General features: G+C 44.1%; 2 protein-coding genes and 1 long non-coding RNA gene across 4 annotated transcripts in view; all 3 read left to right on the plus strand.

The window, feature by feature from the left end:
* LOC134463478 (uncharacterized) overlaps positions 1 to 7687 on the plus strand; it is a 28059-nt gene extending 20372 nt beyond the window's left edge. The window contains exon 13 of the mRNA XM_063216674.1: positions 7606 to 7687. Coding sequence (XP_063072744.1) covers positions 7606 to 7675 — 70 coding nt within the window. The 3' untranslated portion in view covers positions 7676 to 7687. The remainder of the gene's footprint in view (positions 1 to 7605) is intronic.
* Positions 7688 to 9866: 2179 nt separating this feature from the next.
* LOC134463479 (E3 ubiquitin/ISG15 ligase TRIM25-like) lies at positions 9867 to 23629 on the plus strand. The gene is made up of 3 exons (XM_063216677.1): positions 9867 to 9926; positions 22654 to 23282; positions 23525 to 23629. Exons 2-3 carry the CDS (start codon positions 22713 to 22715, stop codon positions 23627 to 23629), a joined length of 675 nt encoding a protein of 224 aa, XP_063072747.1. The 5' UTR covers positions 9867 to 9926; positions 22654 to 22712.
* On the plus strand, positions 11939 to 18587 carry LOC134463343 (uncharacterized). 2 transcript variants are annotated; one of them, XR_010037726.1, is made up of 8 exons: positions 11939 to 12069; positions 13296 to 13365; positions 13645 to 13737; positions 14182 to 14266; positions 14451 to 14526; positions 14635 to 14848; positions 15086 to 15230; positions 16930 to 18587. It is a non-coding gene; the product is annotated as an uncharacterized LOC134463343 (long non-coding RNA). The 2 variants fall into 2 exon arrangements; XR_010037725.1 differs by lacking the exon at positions 11939 to 12069 and having other exon boundaries at positions 12957 to 13365.
* Positions 23630 to 23933: the final 304 nt, after the last annotated feature.

Consider the following 23933-nt stretch of genomic DNA (forward strand, 5'->3'; position numbering starts at 1 on the left):
CTTATTGACCTCACCGAGTGCTGTACTGTGCTTTGCCGTTCACCCTATCGTATGCTGTGACTGGGATGCTGTGCGATTCACGTGTGTTACCCCAGCAGCCGCATGCTGGCCGAGTCTACAGTAGCCCTGCCAAAGACCCTCTGTGCGCAGGCCAACCAGTGACTTAATCCTTCCACGCAAGTATCATGCTGACTTTGGGGACCTTGAACTATACATTGGGGTGGTGGGCCTGGAACGAGGTTTTAGACATAGGACTCCCTTTTTTATTTTAATATTCTTGTAGATAAGTAATAAATATTCTAAAACTGATTTCCTGTGTCTTGGCATGTTTTGGTGTGTTTTGCTTACTCCTCCGGGTAATGGGTAATCAAAGGGGGTGCCGCTCGTAAACGCGCGCGCCCCTACCTGTGACATTTGGCGGTAGTCGGCTAGGATTGGTTGCCTTGTGTTGAGGACAGTGCATTTCAAACATGACGACAGAACCAAGCTCTGCAAGCCAGAGGCCTGCCACTCAACCCCAGGTCTTGCCTGTGTTCATGGGAGCCCCATGGGCACAACGGTTTGGAGGGGCAACTTCAGAATTGAAGGTGGGAGAGTGGATTACCCAAATTAACTATTTGGCTGGCTTACAAGGACTTACGGGACAACAGAAGCTGCAGTTCGTGGTAAGCTCACTAGAGGGGGAAGCGAAGAGGGAAATCCAGGCTGCCCCTGAAGACGAACGCAACACTGCACAGGCTGTCTTTGACCTGCTAACTGAGCTTTACGGAGACAACACTCCAGTAGCAGCTTTGCGAGCCAAGTTCTTCAACTGCAGGCAGGGGGCAAACCAGTCACTTCGCTCCTTTTCACTGCAGGTTCGGGAGTTGTTTGCCAGGTTGAAGAAGCGTGACCCCACTGGACTGACCGAAGGAGACACTCTGATGAGGGACCAGTTTGTCATGGGCCTACGTGATGGGCCTATTCGGCAGACTTTGCGGTTGCAGATTCGACAAAAACCAACCTTGACCTGTGATGAAATCCGCAAAGAAGCGCTAGCTTTGGAGCAAGACCAGGTGGAGGGTGGTGAACAGCCGGCGTGCATGGCTGCAAGCGCTGGTGCCCCTGGACCTGCGGTCGACTGGAAACAAGAGCTGCGCGCCGAGCTCATGCAAGAGATGAAGTCCCAAATGGCGGATATGTCAAAGACCCTACTGGAGGAGCTGCGAAAGGGTCAAGCTGCGCAGGCGGTGCAGCCACGGGAGCGTTCCTATTCTGAAGGCGGCCGGGGGAGGGGAGGTCGCATGGCACCATCCGGACCCTCCAGGCTCCAATGGGATCCAGAAGGTCGGCCGATCTGCATTCGGTGTGGCGCAGTGGGGCATGTGGGGCGCCAGTGCACTGCTCGACACAACTCTCGGGGGTTTTTAGAGTCTCCGGCCACTGTGGGTCAAGTGGTCGGGACCCCTACCCAGGACCCTGCACCACCCCCCAGAGACACCCTTATTGGAAAATGCCCCGTCGTCGAGGTCAAGGTAAATAACAAGATTATCCACTGCCTAGTCGACACTGGGTCGCAAGTCACACTGTTCACCGAGAGCCTATGCAAAGAGCTTTTCGACAGCCAAGAACTGCAGGGGGGAGAGGCCCCGTGGCTGACACTGCGAGGGGCGAATGGACTAAGTATCCCATACACCGGGTACATAATGGCAGACTTCTGTGTGCGTGACATCCAAGTCCCAGGGAAAGGGGTGGTAATAGTCAAAGACCACTGCCTCGGCCCCCAACGTGCACTACTGGGCATGAATGTGCTCTCCTCCTGTTGGGAAGGACTGTTTACAAGACAAGAAGCCGGTGCATCCACTAGGACAGCAGAACGCAGACACTGGGACAATATTATCACTGACTGCCGTCGTATCTCGGCTGCCAAGACTCAACAACACTACGAAGATACTGCCCGCGTAGCATGTCGCTATGCCATCACCGTCCCTGCCAGGAGCGAAGCATTGGTCTGGGCTAGACTACCCTCCCGGCCCAGTGGACAGGAACCCTGGGTACTGGTGGAGCAGCACCCTGGATGCCCCGACATCGAGGTAGCCCACACTCTGTGCTCGGTGCAGCGTGGCCGCGTACCTGTCCGGGTGCGCAACCTTCGACCCTACCCGGTCCACTTGAACCGCCACCAGGGGCTCGCCCGAGTGAGTGCCGTGGGAGGCCGGCACGTCAGAGAGGCACAAGAGATCGCCATGACCAGAGTAAGCCCGGGGGTTATTGAGGTGGGAATAATGCAAGTCACCCCGGGGACAGATGCTGTGTCTGGGGGGGTGCCTCAACATTTGTCTTGTGAGTCTCTGCAGGGTGATGGCCTAGACGAGGACCAACAACGCCAGCTACAACTCCTTCTAGAAAAGTGGCAGCATGTCTTCTCCTCCCATGACGAGGACTACGGCTGCACGGACGTGATTCAGCACCAGATACCTACTGGAGAAGCGGCCCCCATTCGAGAACGCTACAGACCCGTGCCCCCGACACTCTACCAAGAAGTCCGTGGTCTGTTGCGAGGTATGTTGGAGGGGGGCATCATACGAGAGAGTAGCAGCCCTTGGGCAGCCCCCATTGTTCTAGTCCAGAAAAAGAGTGGGGCGTGGCGATTCTGTGTTGATTACCGTAAACTAAATAATGTCACACGGAAGGATGCTTTCCCCCTACCCAGGATCGAGGACTCTCTTACCAGCTTGACGCAAGCCTCCTGGTATTCCACGCTGGACCTGGCCAGCGGGTACTGGCAGGTCAAGGTAGAGGAGAAGGACAGAGAGAAGACTGCTTTTACCACGCCCTTTGGGCTGTTTGAGTGGGAGCGAATGCCCTTTGGGCTCTGCAACGCCCCAGCCACTTTCCAGCGGCTTATGCAACGCTGCTTGGCTGGGCAGCTCACTGAATCTACTCTAGTGTACCTTGACGACGTAATTGCCTTTTCCCCTGACTTCACAGCCCACCTGAAACATCTAGAGGAGGTCTTCGGGGCCATGGAGAAATACGGGTTGAAGTTGCGGCCGGAAAAATGTCAGCTCTTCAAGAAGGAGGTGAAGTTCCTTGGCCACTGTGTCAGTGGAAAGGGAGTGGCCCCAGACCCAGAGAAGGTGGCCGCAGTCAAGGAATGGCCGGCCCCCACTACTGTCAGGCAAGTTCGCTCTTTTCTTGGCTTTGTGGGGTACTACAGACGGTTTATCAAGAACTTTTCAAAGATTGCTAAGCCTCTTAATGCATTGTTAGTGGGGACTGGGCGCCCCCGTGGGCGAGGGTCACCCCCAGTCATATGGAGCCCTGAGTGCAGCTCGGCCTTCCAAGACCTGAAACAGGAGCTGTTACAAGCCCCCATTCTGGCTTACGCCGACTTTACTAAACCCTTCACGGTCTACACAGATGCAAGTAACTATGGCTTAGGAGCCGTATTGGCCCAGCAGCAGGAAGGGGTGGAGCGTGTAATCGCATATGCTAGCCGGAGCCTTCACCCAGCCGAGAAGAATGATTCTAACTATAGCTCCTTCAAATTGGAATTGCTGGCCATGAAGTGGGCTCTAGTGGAGAAATTCAAAGACTATCTATGGGGTGCCAAGGTCATTGTAGTCACGGACAACAACCCGCTAGTACATCTGCATACTGCTAAGCTGGGAGCGGTAGAACAACGGTGGGTTGCTCAGTTGGCAAATGTTGATTATACCATCCGATACCGCCCAGGGGTACAGAACGCTAACGCAGATTCACTGTCCAGGCTCCAGGTTGCAGATCCTATTACCACTGGCCCAGATGACTCCGGCCCCATGGACGCCGAACTCGTGGTGGCTGCCGTTGAGGCCCCGGGGACCATGGCGGATACTGTCCCGCAGAGCTGGGGCTGGGATCCGGCCCGCTGGCGCAAGCTCCAAGACGACGACCCTGATCTGGCCACCCTGCGGGCCCACCTGGAGCGACGAGCCTTACCCGCTGCTGAAGTCCGGAAGATCCAGACGCCCATGGTGAAGCGACTACTTAGCCAATGGGGTAGGCTCCGTCTGAGAGAGGGAGTGGTCTGTCGCTCGGCACAGGATGAACAGACACACGAGCCTGTGTGTCAGATCGTGGTGCCCCAAACCCAGGTCACTCTACTCCTAGAGGCTTACCACACCGATCTGGGCCACCTGGGACAGGAGAAGACGGTGAAGCTGCTGCGAAGGAACTTCTACTGGCTGAATATGGAGGCCTCCGTGTGCAACTTCACCCGGAAGTGTGAACGCTGCTTACTATACAAGACTCGACAGGACGCGAAGGCCCCGATGGTTCCACTGCTGCCCAAGGCTCCACTTCACATCCTTGCCCTGGACTTCTTGAGCCTGAGCCGTCCAACCGACAGTTACCAAAACATCCTGGTGGCAACTGACCTGTTCACCAAATATGCCTGGGCCATCCCGACTCGAGATCAAACTGCCATCACCACCGCGAGGGCCCTGTGGGGTTCAGTACTCCAGCCGTTTGGGAGTCCAGAAATCCTGCACTCTGACCAAGGGCCTAACTTCGAGTCCAAGCTGATTCGAGAGCTGTGCCAGCTCTTTGGGACCCGCAAGACTCACACCACACCGTACCACCCCCAAGGCAACGGAGGGTGTGAGCGGTTCAACCAGACCCTGCTCAGCTTGTTGGGTACCCTAGAGGCCGAACAACAGAACAAGTGGGTAGAACATCTCCCAGCCCTGGTACAAGCCTACAACAACAGCGTGCAGAGCACTACTGGATACGCACCATCGTATCTGATGTTTGGCAGGCACGTCCGTCTGCCCATCGATCTCCTCCTGGGGGCAGCCTCCACCAACTGCGTCGAGGGGACGACAGAGTGGGTGAGTCAACACCACCAACGCCTTCATTACGCATACCAGAAGGTGTCTGAACGGCTGGCCAAGGCAGCGGCGAAGAACAAACGGCTCTACGATCGCACTGCATCCGACGCCCCCTTGCTCCCTGGGGAGCGTGTACTAGTCCGGGACTGCCGACGACCAGGAAAGGGTAAACTAGCCGACCGTTGGGAGCCCCAGCCATATGTGGTGGTGGGGCGCTCTGGGCCAGACATGCCGGTCTACACCCTCCGTCCAGAGGGGAAGTCGGGCCCCCACCGTGTGCTGCATCGCAACCTCCTACGACCCTGCCCCAACTACCCCACGGCTGTAGAGCAGCAACCAACCGCTCAGCATGCTCCACCTGCCCCCCTGATGGGCTGGGCATGGGCCCCTGTGGGCCCTGCACTCGCTGCCGACCCAAGGGATGACCCCCAACCAGTCCGACGGTCACAGCGGGGAACACAAGGGACACCCCCTACGAGGTATGGTGACTGGACAGCACACTAGGTTCTGGGGACCAGAACCGTTTTAGTGGGGGAGGGTGTAACGGGGATAGCACTGTCAAGTGGGGGAGGGTGCAGAAAGGTAGGTGCGCACCAATGTAAACAAAGATGGCTGCGCTCCCTACTGATGGTTAGCACCTGGGGAAGACTGATTGTAACTGTGCACAGGTGTATAGCGGGAGGGTAGAGTGTCATGATTGGGGGAAACTGGGGAGGTGATGCCTTTTTATGTCCAGGTGTGGAGACGGACGAGACACAGCTACCGGAGGGAAACCTAAACGCAGCAAGCCGCCGAACGCAGGAAGCCTCTCAGAAACCCACACGCCAGATTCGAGCATCGGATGGTCCACGACCACAGACGGGAACCTGACATTCGGTCTGATGTGGAGGAACGCCCGGACTATTACGGATCCGATTGCTCAGCTGGAAATCCGAAGTTAAGTTCTCTCTCTCTCTCTCTCTCATTCACTGGCCTATCCCCCCCCCTGCCTTCATAGTGCCGGTGAGCGTAAAGTTAATTGAGTCCCTCCAGTCGGACTGCCCTCCCTCTCACTGAGCTGAGTTGACCGCCTACTACTGCCTGTGTGCCGTGCTTCCTACTTTCGTATGCTGTGCCCTCGGCTACTCACCATCGTGTTTGTTGTGCTTTGTAGTGTAGCGTGACGTGGCCCTTATTTTCTCGTAATATAGTAGCATTGTAGTGCCGGCCTATTTGCTGTGTGTGTGTGTGGGCTTGTGCTTCTGGAGACTGGCTAACTTACCTTGCATATAGGGGACCGACCGGTGTGCTTTACAATAGTGTCATCTCCACTGCTCCATATTTTGCTCCTATTGTGTGCCGTGGTGTTTGGGCCTTTGCAGTGAAATCTCCTCTCTTGTTGTGTTGCTGTGTGTAGTGTAGTATATTGGGGTGTAGCCCTCTTTGTCTCTGGAGCAGTGACTTAAATAGCGCTCTTTGCAGTAGTCGGAATAAATTAACCCCTTGCTGCCCGTCACATAGTGCACAGTAAATTAACCCCTTGCTGCCTGTCACTTGGCCTGTAAATAGTAACTAAATAGTAAATAGTAAATTGCCCCCTTGCTTGGAAAACCTCCACCGGCCAGTAACTCTTCTCTCACTCCACCCTTTCTCTGTCCTCACCAGCACCACGGCAGAGTGACCAGCGCCACTAGGTCCAGGAGGGTCCAGGTGTACCAACCACTCACCAGGAGGCCCACTGTGGACTGTGCTGACTGAGGGCCTTGCAAAGCCCTGACGGGGCCAATCTCCTGGACTGCCGTATAAAGACTCTGTGAGCTGCTGGCCTCCTGGACGCCTCGCCGTGGTCTGTGTGTTGGACGTGAGTAGCCTTTTGCATTGGGCCTTCTGTGACTCTGCTACTGCGAACTGTAACTTACCTGTGAACCAAGCGGATTTACCTGTGGATTTACCTGTGGACTTACCTGTGGATTTACCTGTGGATTACCTGTGGATTGGGAATTACTGAGCGGACTATTGAACTATTAGGGACTCCTGCAGAATATACTGGACTTACTGGGAGGGTTGTGGGCCTTGGATTATTTTATACAAGAAAATAAAGAAACTGAACTTGAATCCTTTTGTCTGTCTTGTTTGAGTGTACTGTTTACTCCACAAGGTAACCTGTATCCAAAAAGGGGGGGCTAATTCACAAACGCCCCCTACCTGTGACATCTATGTCAGAACGCTATAATGGACTTTTAGAAAAAGCACAACAAAATACCTCCTCTTAATGTATGTTCTCTACAAGTCTTCTGTTGTCCAGTCTTGCACTTTAAATGTCTGTATGAGCACTGTCTATGTCCATACTGTCTTATGTCCATGTATGAGTACTGTCTTTGTCTATATTGTCTATGTCCTTACCTAGATTAGTCTATGTCTGCATGGGAAAGCAAGAAACGTAATTTCAAATTCTTTGTATGACCAGTGCATGTAAAGAAATTGACAATAAAACCAACTTGACTTGATACTGCCTTCTTGCACAGTATTGTGCTATATATATTATATTATATTATATTGTTATTATTATTTTTATACATATGTATTGCACAGTATTGTGTTATACAGTATTGTGACTGCGTATTACAATTTCTTGGTTCAATACAATATTGTTATAGCCCTAGTAAAGGTAATTTGTAATCAAGGTAAGGTTTGAATCAAGGTAACCTGTCACTGGTTAAGTAATACGTATACATGTCAGTCTCTCCACTAATGCTTATTCTGCTTCTTTTCAAAGCTTTGGCTACCCAGATGATGACTATCTCAACAGAGTGAAAGATGAACTGAAAGCCAAAGGAATTGAATGAAGAAACGACTGAAAGTGAAACATGGTACAGATACAGCTCTTATGTGGAGCTGCATGCATGCTGCAGGTGTTTGAGTGCTTTTGTCATTGATTAAATCATGAAGTTAAACATGTATTGCTCTACGAATAGCGAATATGTCACCATCTCTCATTGAACTCCATTGATTTTCATTGTGTTGCTTTCCATGATTACAATGACCCTAAACATACACCTAAGGCCAAAGTTGATTTACTGGAGAGGTGAGAGTGATTCAGTGATTAAGTATGACACCCAATCTGCGTATTTGATGTGTTTTTAAGTGACTTGTGAAGTGATCTGCTCATTTTCACATTATTTTCGACAGGGGACAAAACTTTTGTCTTGTGAAAATCTGCCCTGTCTGTGTTCAATAAAGGGTCAATCTTTCGTTGGTGCATGAAATTTATTTTTGTACATACATTTTCATTCGGGAGGGTTGTAGCTTTCATATGAGTGACTTCTGAAGCCAAGTGATTAATTGAAAGTCAGGTTATTGGCTGTTATTCCAAACAGATGGATAGGCGACAACTCTTTTGGAGGCGAGTGTAATGTATTGCATCCAAATTATTAATGTTCCCAGTTGCCTACAGATGTCTGAATGTATACAGGTCATAAATCCTGACATCCCTATACTTGCGTTTTGTGTGATATAAGAATATTTCTATAGGCTACAGTAGTTAATGAAGATTCAATCACAATGGAAGAGATCTAAAGGAAATACACAAAATGTGTGACAATCATTGTATTTTTATTTTTTATTTTATTCAACATTTATCTGAGCAAATTCAAAAGTTTATCACAAGTGCATCATCCAAAAAAAGTGATCGCATATAGGCCTAGTCTTTCAAGCCTGGTGGATGCAACCTTTCTGTAAGATTTTGAGCGTCAAGCCAAGTCAGAAGATAACTGGCATGCTACTCTTACACTAATGCTACTAATGGATACGCCTAACTTCTGCCAATTTTGACATGCAGAGTAATGCTCACAGTAGGCCTATGGACTTGTCAGTATGCCTAGAAGGGGCAGGCGTATTTATATTTCAAAAAAACGTCTTGATTTATTGCAATAAAATCCAAAAGGTTATGCAACATACATCTTGGGGTAATATTTTGAGTAGGCCTTTATAAGTTTTTGATTTAAACAAAGTCCCCATTAGAATAGGTCAGATCTCGAAAAGGCCCGAATCGAAAAAAGCAGCATCACTGGTAGCCTACTGACCAGTCGGGTAGGGTGAGCAGTCTGCAACAGCATAATCGGCAGAAGTGCAGTGTTAATTTTGACAGGAATTTTTAATTTCGTTTTAGTTTTAGTCAAAATTTAGTCATCTTATTCATTTTTATTTTAGACTAGTTTCAGTCGACTAAAATTCATAGCCTACAATTTTAGTCAACGAAATCTAAAATAATTTTAGTCAAAAATAGCCTATTAGGCCTACATTTAATCTTGTCTACACTTCTCTATAATATTGTCAAACTAAAACACAATTTGGGGGAATCAATGATTAAAATGACATATTGTAATCATAAAACATTGTCAAAAACTGCCAGAGCGTCTAAGCCAGTGCGTCCAATGTGTCAAAAAAAAAAATCATGGCCGCGACACTCTTAAATCTCTGTCGATATTTTAGAACGACTTCGGGGGGAAACGGGACTGCGCGTCATGAAAAAACCAGCCAGTGTATGCAAGCGTTACAATGTCACCTGTTGGAAGACGCGTCTCTCTCTCTCTCTCTCTCTCTCTCTCTCTCTCTCTCTCTCCAACTTCCACGACTTCAGGAAGAGTCTTCCTGAATAAATGAATAAATGGCTACCAGGGTATGGTCAGTGGTTGAGTTGTAAAATCAAAGCAGGGGGGAATGGTCAGAGATGGATTCTGATTATTGGGGGTTCTGGGTTTTCTCCCCCAAGAACATTTAGAAAATGTAGTTGTTAAAAGTGCAATTTTAACACAATATGTGAAGAAGGGATGCATATTTTAGAGGGGGATGATTTGCGACCATTTGATCCCCTCCCCCTACAACTCGAGCCCTGGGTGTGGTAACCTTTGGAGCAGAACTAGGCCTAGGCTATATCATATGACTCCATGTGTCAAACCAGGAAGCTTTTTGGTTGCTTTCGATTTCATTTCATGTAAAAGGGTGGAGTAGAGTAGTAGGTGTGGGCTGGTGTGGTGTAGGGAAAGCTACAACAACGCCGATGAGAAGGGTGTGCGTGGATCCAACTACCAGCAACAGGTAAGTAAGCTAGAAATGGCATTATTTATATTATGTGACATGACACTGAAAAACGGCATCCATCACATGCAGAGTAAGGTTTATCGCGGCGGTGACATAGCCAGGGCAGTGTAACTTTACACACTATCCTTGACATAACTATTTAGGCTACAGACCTTAGAATAGACTAGGCCTATAGCCCCTTTAAAAACTCGAGCTGGACTTTTATAGCCTACCAACCTCCACGAGCGCTTTTCCACGAGACGCCCTCTGTAGCAGCTAGGCCTACCTCAGGCTACCTGAGAGAAGAAAAAAAAGAGACGCCACTGCAAGTCGATTTCGCATCCCTAGTCGACGTCTGGTAATAGTTGGCAGGCCGAAGGGAAATTGCCCTATTTATAAAGTGTATGAGGGTCAAAGACGTCTTTGTCATTCAGTGTTAAGGACAACTTCCGCCAACTGTAACTGCGAAAAATTATGATTTTTAAATTGTTGAATGGATAACAGCCGAGGCTTTCATGAATTCCCTGTAACAATAAATAAATAAAAAGTCATGTTTTTTACTGTTACAGTCAGCAGAAGGCATCTGTTACACTGATCGACGATGCCATTTTGCACGTCTTTGACCCATGAGCACTGACCAGTGGTAGTAGTATTGATAACGGAGCTTGGATGAATAGGCATAGCCTACTAATGTTCGAAATATTTATTCATTTTTTTTTTTATTTTACTTAAAAACATTGGCTAGGCTAAAATGACTAGAGCCATAAACGAAAGTTGCGTTTCAGGATATGGCAAAGATATTCACCACCCCACCATTCAACAATGTCAGTGTAAATGTTTAGCCTATAGGCCTATTCCACCTCAGGCCTATACTGTTATGTCAGAGAAATATTGATAAACCAACTGACAGACATTTGCTTTATCAATTTGACATGCGGTAATACGTAGGCCTAAATCATTTCTCAAAAATATATCCTAATGTGAAATTGTAGTTCACATTTAAACATTCATGGTAAGAATCCTATTTTAGTTTTGCAGAAATTGTGAACTAGAGTAGGCCTAATTGTTGCCAGGCATAGGTTAGGCCTAGGCTTACTTAATTTGAGGTAAATGATTCCTACATAGGCTACAGTAGCCTACTTGCCAGAATAATTCTAGGTTTAGGTTTAACCAAAGATTCTCTATTCTGCTTATAGATCGTCTCTGGTTTAACCCATTTTGGCCTAAGCCCTTTTGGAAAAGGTCCTCTAACATACCCATATTTTTTAATAAAACAGCTCAAATCTCAAGAACCTGAATGCAGCGTATATGTCGCTCCAGGAAGATATTGGGAAAGTCAAAGCCTGTTGCATTTAAAGTGTAAGATGGTGGCCAGAGTATTGCAACTACACAGCTCATTGAAACTGTGCTGTCTATACTTGATCTTTTCATGATTAATTACTAAATAATGAACTAATATTTACAAGTATGACCAAAGCACGATAAGTTTTACAGCTAAAAATGTCTATTTCTGGACATTAAAAATGGCGGACTATGGAAAAGACTACCCACTAAACATTGGACGTCGTATAGACGTTGAAATTAGGTCTAAATTGCGTCCGTCGGTCCATGACCAGTTTTGGACCTTAGAATGACGTACAAACTAGGTCCTTTATTTGGACGTCTAATAATGACCCTATTTGTACGTCATTATGAAGTTCAAAGTTCGGACGTCAGTCTAGGTCACTTTTTTGGACGTCAAAAACAGGTGAGGGAAATCGACATGATTGTTGTTGCTGTTGCTTTTTTTGCTTTGATTTTAAATAGGCCATAGTAGTTTTCCTAGGCTAGGCCTATTTTTTCTGTTCACATCGGGTGGGGAAAGAAGAGATACTCTCCAACGTGCAATGCACCGTGGGACACACTGCCTAAACAGATGTGTCAAAAAAATAACACATTGGGATGTGTAGACAGCATTGACAGATTATGTGTAAGATTTCACAGAATGTGTGAAACCTGAAGTTAGAGTTCATTTCTGGGTCGTGCTACAAGTGAGAAACTAACGGCCGTTTGGCTGTCCAATCGCGTGACTGTGGACATTTGAAAGCAGACTTCCGCCCGCCTTTTCTACCGTTGGAAATGCAAGATGCGGCGACTTGACTTCAGACACCGAGAGGCTGGCGTAAGTAATTCGCTTTATTGGTATAATTTCGTAACAATTACGTGTGTTACCGTTAATGTATGGTTAAAATCAAACCCTGCTTCACAAGTTTTGCTGTACGAACATTGGAACAGCCTCAGTGATTCTGTGAACATTAAGCTAGCCTACAATCAGATTTAGCTAGTTATTGATACTCAGTTAGCTATTGATCTTTAACGCTTGCACTATAAATTATATTTATTTTCTTTTAATTCACATGTGGACTAACTTAATGGTTAAAACGTGTTGTGTTGGGAAAATTAAAGGTTTGAAATGTGATATTGGATGGTTTGCTTTTGCTAACATAACATTGGTTGCTAATAGGGTAACTGATAATTAGCTGGTGTGGAATAAATCAGGCGGCACTTTACTGTTGTGAAGTTTGAAAGCTATTTTCTGAACATAAAAGAAAGAAAGTCTGACAGAATGTATGCAAGGGTACTGAAACACCACGGATGGATTGACGTAGAGCTAGTACTGGTAGTGGGGCAAAAGTGGATGCTGCTAAGTAGTAGCAGGTATCGGAGGGGGCAAGATAAGGGCTAGCTAGCATAGAGGCGATTTTAAACTTCAGCGCTTCAAAGGTAAGCAGTTCTGCGTCAAATCATGTAAATCAGACCATCCGCCACCCTCGTACATGATAAAGAATAGCACCAGTAAAAGCAAGCAGTATCCCACTGTTTTGTGTTGGCTCGATGAAAGGTGATACAAACGAATTTCCGAATCACATTATGTCGGCTTGGTTGTAGTTGTTGTGGCCAGTCAATAGACAAGCTTTGAACCGTAGTTCCATGTAAGTGTCGTGGTTTTCACCGTTTCAGTATGTAGTATGTAGTTGAATATGGTAGATCTGGGCAACTGGTCAACGCTGTCGTGTTTTGTCTCGGTAGACCTCGTATGACGGTGTGTTGTGAAAATACCGGCAGTTGTTTCAGATGGAGGGTGCGACGTGCCAGATGTACGCTGTTCGAGGGATAAAACTGCCACGCACGAGATTTTGTAGGCAATGGTAATTGGTGACGATACCATGACATTTGAAAAGAAGATTCAAAGTTTGAGTTTTAGGTGGCAGAGTAGAACAGCTGCGTGTGAAGTGTGGCGACTACCAAGGTATCAACACCAGTTATGGCTACGGGATTTTAAAAGTACCTTCAATGCACTGGGAACTAACGTGCTCTCCCCCTCTCTCTCTCTTCTCTCTTAATCAGGGCCCAGGTCTTGTGGCCACATCTGTCCAAGCTCCTACTCTGATTGAACAGTTGGATGATCAGACTGATGGTAAGTGTGTGTGTGTGTGTGTGTGTGTGTGTGTGTGTGTGTGTGTGTGTTTCCGTGTGTATCATATTGTCTATGTGATCATGTGTCTAATTGCCATCCACTTACAGGCCCTCTGCCTCCTTTCATTTGTTTTTTTAGATTATTTTTTTCCAGATTTTTTTTATTGTTGTATTGTATGCAATTGTGATAAATATGTTACTGTGATATTGTTATAACACAGAGACTTTGGTAAATGTGAAATTTAAGTGCTGCTGTACAATTTTCTGCTCTCATTTTCAGATGAAAAGTGCTACACAGTTCTCACACATCTTCTGACTCCGAAGCCGCTGCAGTGTAAAATCTGAGATGTCTTTTCTGGTTGATTTTGTGCAGGTATTTTTCAAAGGATAGTTACTTTTAAAACGTCTTTTAATCTTTAAAAACACTTTCATGCAGAGCCTCTGTTAGGACCTCATTGCGATACAGAGTTATGACCTTGTCACCAAAATGTCAATGACCATATTTTAACCTGCTATCTAAGGCTGTCATAGCCATATTCTTATAACAATGCAGTTAAGTTCAAGAGAACTATAGTTTGGTGATATGGATCCCAAACGGAAGGGAACAGCAGCGGTCTGTAGTTGTAGAGAACTAATTAGCGCCAAGTGTTGTTAACCTGTTGTTTCTTGTTTACCTGTCACAGTAGCCCATAGCACTTTTGTCATAGAGAGCAACTTGGTCAGTAAATATGTGCCTGCTGTATAAAGTAGCAGTATTTGGATGAGTTACAGCTAACACGGACGGCAAACTTGAGACTGTATATTGTGTGTTTGACAGATTTCTGACAGCGATGGTGAGGGAAGCAGTGTACCGAACTCTCAGATGACTCGGACCAGGTGACCAAACCCATGCAAAGCACAATGTGAGTGTACACACACACACACACACACACACACACACACACACACACACACACACACACACACAGACCATGAGTCAACATAGTAGCCCCTACAATATTTTTCCAATTTATTGCTGTATGCTTACCATATCCATCATGTTGATGTGTGTTAATGCATCCTTGTGTGTGTATGTGTTGGTGTTAGGACTGTGCTGAGGCGTTCCGCCCCCCTCCCCCTCCACACCACTCAAGGCACGGCGGCGGCCCAACCGCAAACTAACGTGAGTACACAACACACACACTTGTGTGCATGCCACGCACTGACACTTTCTCTACAGTTACTTGTCAACTTTCCTTACATTGTGTGTGTATGTGCGTGTGTGTGACAGGGAGATTAACATGAGGCTGGACGCTTGGCTCCCTGCTGCGTCCATCACCAGAGGGGCCGGGATTGCTGCGGCAGCTGGCCAATTAAAGGAGGAGGATGAAGGAGAGGAGTCTGACGATGCAGACATCGCCATCGTATGCAGTCCACGCCCTCGCAGGAAAACCAGCCAATGAAAACGCTGGCAGCAGCATCAGCAGAACACACCGGCACGACTGGTAAACTTAAAGATACGCCACAGACCAGATATACACCAAATACAACTAGCACAGGTACACACACACACACACACACACACAGCAGTACATGTGTTTTGTATAGCGCTTTGCCTAGTCAAAGACTTTTTACAGGAAGTATTATAATTCTGTTTTATAGTTGGGGGAAGCCATGGAAAGTAGATAACCCTATACAGCTGATGTGTGTGTCAGTAATATTTATGTGTATGTGTGTTGCAGACAGAGCTTCTGAAGCATGCAGTGGAAGACCTGTCAGTCAAGCTAAAGGTCCCGCCCTCCAACCTGCTGCTGCTGCACGGAGAGGCGGAACTTAACACCTCACACACTATTGGCCAGCTAGGACTCTGCATCGCTGACATCTTTGGTAGGAATGTGTGTGTGTGTGTGTGTGTTTGCGTTTGGGTGTGTTTGCGTGTGGGTCTGTGTTGGTGCAAGTCAGTCTTGGCTCCTTCCTGATATTATACTGTATAAGTTCATACGTATACCGCATTTAACCGCTTAAATTTGTTGTTCACTCAGAAAAAAGCAAAATACACCCATTAGTGTTTGAACATGTACTCACAAAAGTGAGTGCACCCCAGATTAAAATCCGGTAGAGAAGGGGCTGTGTTGGCTCGAATCGTCTTGAAATGAAAAGGGATGAAAAGGGAGGTCATCAGTGTGCGTTTCAACCTTTCTTTGCATTAAACTTTTACATTTTGAGTCTGCATCTGGCTTAAATAGATCGGTGTGAGATTTGAATGCAATCCTATGGAGAATATCATGATCTGCTTCAGTAGTCACAGTGCATGTTGACATGCATGTTTGTTTTAGGTGTATTTCAGATTGCCAATGTTGACAGCATTCATGCATCCCCAAACCATGTCAGTCCCACTACCATGCGTGGCTACTGAGAGGATACACTTTTTTTGTAAAACTCACTTGTTTACCACCACACATGCTTGACACCATCTAAAGCAAATTTGTTTATCTTGGTCTCAAGAGAGATGAACAGACCAAGGATATGGATCACTGGAACCATGTCGTGTGATCTGAAGAGACCCAGATAAACAAATATACTTTAGATGGTGTCAAGCATGTGTGGTGGTAAACAAGTAAGTTTTACAAAAAAAAGTGTATCCTATCAAAAGCCAAGCATGGTAGTGGGACTGACATGGTTTGGGGATGCATGGATGCTGTCAACATTGGTAATCTGAAATACACCTAAAAGAAACATGCATATCAACATGCACTGTGACTACTGAAGCAGATCATGATATTCTCCATAGGATTGCATTCAAATCTCACACCAATCTATTTAAGCCAGATGCAGACTCAAAATGTAAAAGTTCAATGCAAAGAAAGGTTGAAACGCACACTGATTACCTCCCCTTTCATCCCTTTTCATTTTGTTTCATTTCGAGCCAACACAGCCCCTTTTCTACCGGATTTTAATCTGGGGTGTACTCACTTTTGTGAGTACATGTTCAAACATTAATGGCTGTATTTAGTTTTTTTCTGAGTGAACAAGAAATTTAAGCGGTTAAATATGTTGTTAAAAGGTCACTAATCATTGTGTCAAAGTGAAATTTCTGTAATGCTTTCCTATGAAAATATATACTCACAAATCTGCAAAAACTGTGAGGGGTGTACTCACTTTCGTGATATACTGTAAGTTGAAAAAGTATGTTCTCAAAATATTTGAATGGCAAGAATTCACACATAGGTGATAGGACCTCTGGACAGCCATTTTCAATAATAAAATGCAAAAAAAGGTAGATACACCGTTTTGCAATAAACTCTTCATACGTATATATAAATAATGAAATGAAAAATGAATGAAATTAAATTCACTCAGTTTAATGAAGAGCTAAGAAGATGTCATGATATCAATGTATGTGTAGTTGATTCGGCTATACTTAGTTTGACTGGTATGCTTCATACCTTTCAATCAGTTAAGTAAAACTTGCTATTAAGTATTATTGATGATGTCTCTCTCTCTCTCTCTCTCTCTCTCTCTCTCTCTCTCTCTCTCTCTCTCTCCCCCTTCTTCTTCTTCTTCCTCCTCTTCTACTTCTTCTCAGTCTGGAACCAACTTCACATCCCTCTTCACTGCACTACTGACACTGAGATGGAATCCACAACCCAACCACTAGTGGTCTGCATTGGGAACCTGAAGAGTCTGTCATCACCGCCAGGAATGACCGCGTGACCATTCCCGTTGCAGACGGCCTGACTTGCACAATTGACAAGCTGTTCAAGCTTTACTGGGTCTGCAACTTGTTATATCCAGCACAGCTCAGCTCTGTTTTCACCTTCTTTGAATATGTTTATGACGTTCCCATCTCAACCAACAAACGAACAAAGGCACTACAACTTCTCTCAAAGCTTCCCAGCAGCCCAGTGATCACTCAACATGTGTTATGCCCAAAATGTAAATAGTTACTACAGACATCAAGAAAGTAGTTTGGCATCTTTGTCATGTACACGCTTTGTCAGATGCACAGGATATGATGATAATTTGCAGCCAAGATGGCTGTTCAAGTGTACAAGGACTTACTATGTAGACACCACCAGTCCACAACAACAGAAATGGAAGTATCTTTCAATGACTCTTTTGAATCCACTGACATTCAGACAGCCTATGCAGCTTCAAGTAACACCTGAAGAAAGAGCATTTTGTGTCCCTTCTCAAGGACCGATTCTCCATAATTTACCACTTAATGACAATTTATCTGTGTTCATGCTTGTTAGGATTATTACAGGGAATTATTTTGATTATCATTTTGGCAACACTTTATTTTATCATTACATCTATCAGCTCTAATACATACAGTGTTAATGCCTGTATGCATACAGTGTTAATGCCTGTATGCTGTATAAGTAACTTGTAAGGCATGCACTAAGCAAAATCAAACATACGTTAGGCATGTATTCGCAAATGCCTTGTTCATGCACAATTTGGGATTTATTACCTAATATAACCTCAGTAAGGACCTAACAAATGTTTGATTTCGCTTAGTACATGCCTTACAAGTTACTTATACAGGCATTAACCCATTGATGCTGGATGTTGCGTTGTGCAACATTGGCCCTGGCGCCTGTATGTATTTGTATGGCATCAGCACCCTTTTCTGCAAGTGCTTTAGGCATCAATGGGTTAACATTGTATGTATTAGTGCTAAGCGATGTAATGTTAAAATAAAGTGTTACCATCATATTTTAAAAAAATATATATGTTGTAAAACTGGACGATTGTGAAATGATATGATGTGGCAGATGTAAGACCCATTGATGTAATGCAGAGTTTTCATTCAGATGAACTGTCTCTTAACCCAAGGTACAATGTCTTTTCTTCCAATATGTTGGAACCTATTTCATAAGAATGTTATTTTCAAGAATATTTAACACTACTTCGAATTTCAAGACTTTCGGGTTTTGTAATACACCGGTAATGTTGTTAAGACATGATAGTGTACGAGTCATAATCATCAATACTTCATGAAATTCGCAGTGGTGTTAATTATTCTTGAAAAAGATCACATTTGTTATCTCCCCCTCTTCTGAAAAGCCTAACAAAAAAGAATATGACAGTAAAGTTAATGTAATACAATTTTTTTTTTTAATTGAATGTAAACAACTCTACAAAAAAAAACGTTGCAGAGGTATGTAGTCAAGACTTTTGAAGATTGAACCTTGTAAACAAAAGTGTTTGCTAAATAAAAGTAAACCCCCCCTGTCACTTTCCATGTGATAATTGTCTGTATATTTTGAAAACTAGAAGTTTCAAGGTTTTTAATGCTGTCACTTTTATGTTTGAATGACAACTCACAGAGTTAATTTGAAGTCAAAAAGACGTCCACAAAGATGACGTCAATAAAACCACCTACAAAATGACGTCAAAAACATGTCCTCAAAGACCCTATTTGGACTAGAGATGACTCTAATATGGACGTAGTACAGACGTCAAAAATGGACGTCCATTAGACGTCCGAAAAAGACGTCGTCTGGAGTAACAGTCTGCACCTTCAGATGACCTAAATTATACGTCCAAAAATGACCTAAAAAAGACGTCCTTTAAACGTCATTTTGTTTACTGGGTATGCTGAAAATAAACTGCTTAGAATATTACACAGTGCACCTATAAGTATGGAACCACTTGAATGTTGTATTCGACACACGAACAGCATATGACAACATTGAATAAAGCAAACAAAACACATACAAGGTTGTATGGAGGCGAATTTCCTTCTTTGGTCATCCCTAGACAGGTTGGTCCCTAATAGTAGGGGCTCTAAGCCGAGAAATCGTTACGCGCTGGATAGAAGCATATAATTCGGTACACGTGTTCCTTGACTGATTTGAAGACATCCTAGAAGGGGTGCCCCTTGAAAAAAAAATGTCTACCATGTCATATACAATATGTCATGTTGGTAACGCATTACATTGTTATTACATGACATTATACTTAGCTGACAATGTTAATATAGTCCTCATAAGAGATGAAGCAAGGGTAGCCTGCTAGACCAGATTGATAAAACTACAAAATGTACATAGTGTGAAAGTATGGGTGAGTCTGTGCTTACGTGCTTGACAGCATGTAACATTGTGAACGATTTGAGAAGATTCTTGGTCTGAATTAAAATGAGCATTGCCAACACTAAAACTATGGTGAGAATAGACTGCTGCTAATGCTCGATTTGAATGGGATTTTGTCAGTGCAAGATGCCCAAGGTAGCAGGTTCTCCATCCTCTAATTTCCATAACAGATATATGTATTTTATTTGTATGAGAGAGGGTAAAGGACAGGACCTTTCCATATGTATGAAGAACCCCATAAGATCACCTAATTCTATATTTTTACAAGTGCATATTGTGAGAGCATTTCAGTCATCTTTAGAATGGCATTACAGATTACTCAATATACATGTAGGCCTACATGTAGGCCACAGTATGGCTTCAGTTCAAATTAAATGGGAATGATTTCTTAGTGTATGTTGAGTAAGAAGACAGAGATTTAAAAAAAAAAAGTTTATTTGCAGACAAGTCCTCACCTAGTACTTGTGTCAAAAGTTGTATTAGTTAGCTCAGTAATCATTTACTGATGTACTTAAACTGCTAGCAAAACTGACAGCTGATGGACAACATGTACTGTAGGTCTTTTGCCACCCTTACCCATAGGAGAAATATCTATATAGAACAACACTTCTCATATGGTATATACTATGAAAGTAAATCATTACCTGGACTCATTTTCTTGATATGCAAGGCACATAAATAGTCTGGGCGGAAGAATAGTCGATCATACCCCGCCCCCCCAAACAAAATGCCACAAGACTTTTTTTAACCTTCAAGATTTTGAGTGGTAACAGTAACATAACTCATTCCCACTACACCTTTTTGCATAATATTGTACATGTCCTCAGAATGCTCTACATCAGTGGTTCTCAAACCTTTTGTGTGAAGTACCCCCTGAGAAAATATTGAGCTCTCCGAGTACCACCTTGACAACCAACATTAGAATATCGCAGTAAAGGCCTTCCATATTCACTTTTGCCAGTCAGTACAGGAGAGGTTCATAATGGCATTCCAAGTACCACCAGAGATGTCTCAAGTACCACCAGTGGTACGCATACCACAGTTTGAGCACCACCGCTCTACATGTTTCAGTTCTATAGTTGTACTGTACAGTACAGTGCAGTACAGTACAGAGTAGCATACAGAATGGTGCAGTATAATAAAGTACAGTAGAGTATAGTACAGTACAGTACAGTAGCATACAGTACGGTGCAGTACAGTACAGTAGCATACAGTACGGTGCAGTACAGTAAAGTACAGTACAGTAGCATACAGTACGGTGCAGTCTAGTTAAGTACAGTACAGTAGCATACAGTACGGTGCAGTCTAGTACAGTACAGTACAGTACAGTACAGTACAGTAGCATACTGCACGGTGCAGTAGAGTACAGTACGGTATATCACATTACAGTACAGTACAGTACAGTACAGTAGAGTACAGTACAGTACAGTGCAATACAGTAGAGTACAGTATAGTCTTATAGACGTTAGCCCTCCAAAGCCAATAGGATTTCCACATGCTGTTGTTTTAAGTTTTTGAAAGACTATTTTAGTAGCCTATGTGAGAGAGGGAAGGCAGGCAGACATGTTTTAAACAAAGGACCACACCCACAAATAAAAAATAACGAGCAAACAATAAATTAAGTGGTTAGGTAGCCAACATGTCATCTAGATTAAAGCCAAAAGTAGACATGTTACCATTTTGCTCTTTTAAAACAAAGTATCTGTCAATATACTGTATGGATGGTGTATTGCATATTGATTATTCATAATTTCCTAAGCATAAATGCCCTTATCACTCCATTGTACACTTATGACTGCGATATACATATCTGAACATTAATCAGCATACATTTGGCATTTGACAGCTGTCACTGACACTTGATATGTACATGTATTATTGACTTGATTGATATGAATATATTTCAGTTGGACTCCTAGGGTTAAATCATTGAGAGGGTCCTAAGGAAGTAGTAGTAGTTTGTGTGTGTGTGCGTATGTAAGTGGGATTAAAATTATTGTTTGCCATCTTTATCTGAAGAGCAGACTTAGTGTCTAGCATGCTAGCATGCTAACATTGGGACAGTTATGTGTGGCCCAGTTCAAGGGTTTATCTCTTCTCCCCTAAATGTTCTAGCCACAATTTTCTTTTTGGATGTTATAGATATGACCCACTGCAAATTTTTAAAACTCTTAATGAATGTTGGTTCAATAGCTAAATGCCCAGAAATGAGCTCTCAATTGTAGAGTGATCTCATTCTGACCATGGTTTTTATGAGTTTCCTGTTTTTGAATCTAAATAATATATAACATTGTTTTTATGGTACGTTTTGCACATATTTTCAAAGTTCAGTTTGTATACATCACACACAAATAGGTGGATTGGCCCATAACACCATTATGTCCAGGCAGTACAGCATTTTACTACTATTGGCTGGTTTTGGGCAGCCATCTTGGATTTACCCCATAAAAATGACCTTAATGACATTGAAATTTGGGGCACCCCTTCTGAAATGATGGAGAACACCCTAAGGAAGGTCTACACCGATTTTGGTGCTTCTATCCAGCGCGTAACGATTAGGCCCTTTTTGGACGCTAAGAGACCCAGCTATAATGAAGAAAAAAGGCAATGGCAGGTCTACCACCTATGATGACACAGACAGCCAAGTGCACAGTAGATGCTGAACAGCCGTAAGGGCAGGTCAGCATAGAAGGAAACTGTGACATCAACAGTAACAGCAAACAACAAATTGCTTATAGAGCAACAAATCTTTCAGAAATTGTGAAAATAAATAAATAAATAAATAAAAACTGGGGTGTGTTGTGGTGTGGCTTGCTAAAGGCCCTCCTCCACGTATGGGCTTGCATACATGCCCATGGGTTCTCTCTCTCTCTCTCTCTCTCTCTCTCTCTCTCTCTCTCTCTCTCTCTCTCTCTCTCTCTCTCTCTCTCTCTCTCTCTCCTTCTATCTATCTGGCATACTCTCAGCTGTCCTGTCATTAAAAAGACACAAAAACCCTTAAAAGGAATGGCATTAAATGACTTTCAAAAATAATTTAAAAAGAAAATATAGAAAGTATAGAAAGACAGCTTTCATTTGTGTAGAGAAATGGATAGATGATGGACACTGCCCACACACACAAGCAAAATCATTTGGATGGTGGCATCTTTTGGAGTCCAGAGCCTCTTAAATCATCTTATCTAATGGAACACATTTAATTTTTGTTTTAGGAATCACAATCTTATGAAGATCAATTCTACATCACTGTTGGATCTGCAAGTCAAGTGAAATGGCAGCTCTCAATGATCTTTATCAGTGCTCTGTGTGTCTAGATACACTGAAAGATCCGGTCACTATACCCTGTGGACACAATTATTGTCAGAGTTGCATCAGTGGTTGCTGGAATCAGGCAGCTCAGACAGGTGTGTATAGTTGTCCTCAGTGTAGAGAGACGTTCAGTCAAAGACCTGCTCTGAAGAAGAATACTGTCTTGACTGAGCTGATTGCCCAAATCAAGATTGCTGAGGATGCTTCTGCTGAACTGTGCTTAGCTGAACCAGGAGACGTGGAGTGTGATTTCTGCACAGAGAGAAAGCTCAAGGCTGTTAAATCCTGCCTAATGTGCCTAGCATCTTTCTGCGAGACCCATGTCCAGCCTCACTACAAATCCCCAGCCTTCAAAAAGCATGACCTCATAGAGGCATCTGCACACCTCCAAGAGAAGGTCTGCCCTAATCATGGCCGTCTACTCGAGATGTTTTGCCGTACAGATCAGACGTGCATCTGCATGTTGTGCGCTACAAATGACCACAGAGGCCATGACATGGTCTCAACAGCCGCTGGAAGTCAGGAGAAGAAGGTGAAGTAGCTCATCTTTTTGCATTATACATGCAGCTCATTACTGTTTTTATCCATCACTTGAGAATTTAGTGTAAGTGTCTTGTCCACTAATAGATAAGATTATAAAATTAGTAATGCCAAGTCTTTGATTGGGTATTTGATTTGATGCACTGTAGCTCTGCATAATGTGTGTGAGTATACTGTACTGTATATACGTATATAACCGACTGTATTCTTTTGACTGCGACTGCATTTGAACAGATAACTATTGGGAAGGTGAGGAAGACGTCAATGGAGCAAACTCAGGAGAGAGAGAAGAAGCTGAATCAGCTGAAGAAGGCTTTAGGTTCTCATCAGGTGAAGTAAATTTAATGCACTTGTTCAACTAGAAAACGTTTTACATGTCAGACCACAGAAAAGATGGTTGAGAATGCACGCATATAGCCTGTAAATAATTTTAAGTCACTTTGGATTAAAGCGCCAGCTAAGTGTAATGTAATGTAATCTAATCTAACCATCCAAACAGTTTTCAAATTAGCATTTTAATTAGTTGACCATCAAACTACACCTTACTTGTGGTTTTTACTGATGTTATTCAGTGCATTTCATCATGTCAAGGAATCAAAATAGAATGGCAAACAGTTTTTTCAGAGCCTACTTTTTTAAATTA

This window comes from Engraulis encrasicolus, chromosome 14 (genome assembly GCF_034702125.1).
Source record: "Engraulis encrasicolus isolate BLACKSEA-1 chromosome 14, IST_EnEncr_1.0, whole genome shotgun sequence".
In the NCBI taxonomy this organism is placed as follows: Eukaryota; Metazoa; Chordata; class Actinopteri; order Clupeiformes; family Engraulidae; genus Engraulis; species Engraulis encrasicolus.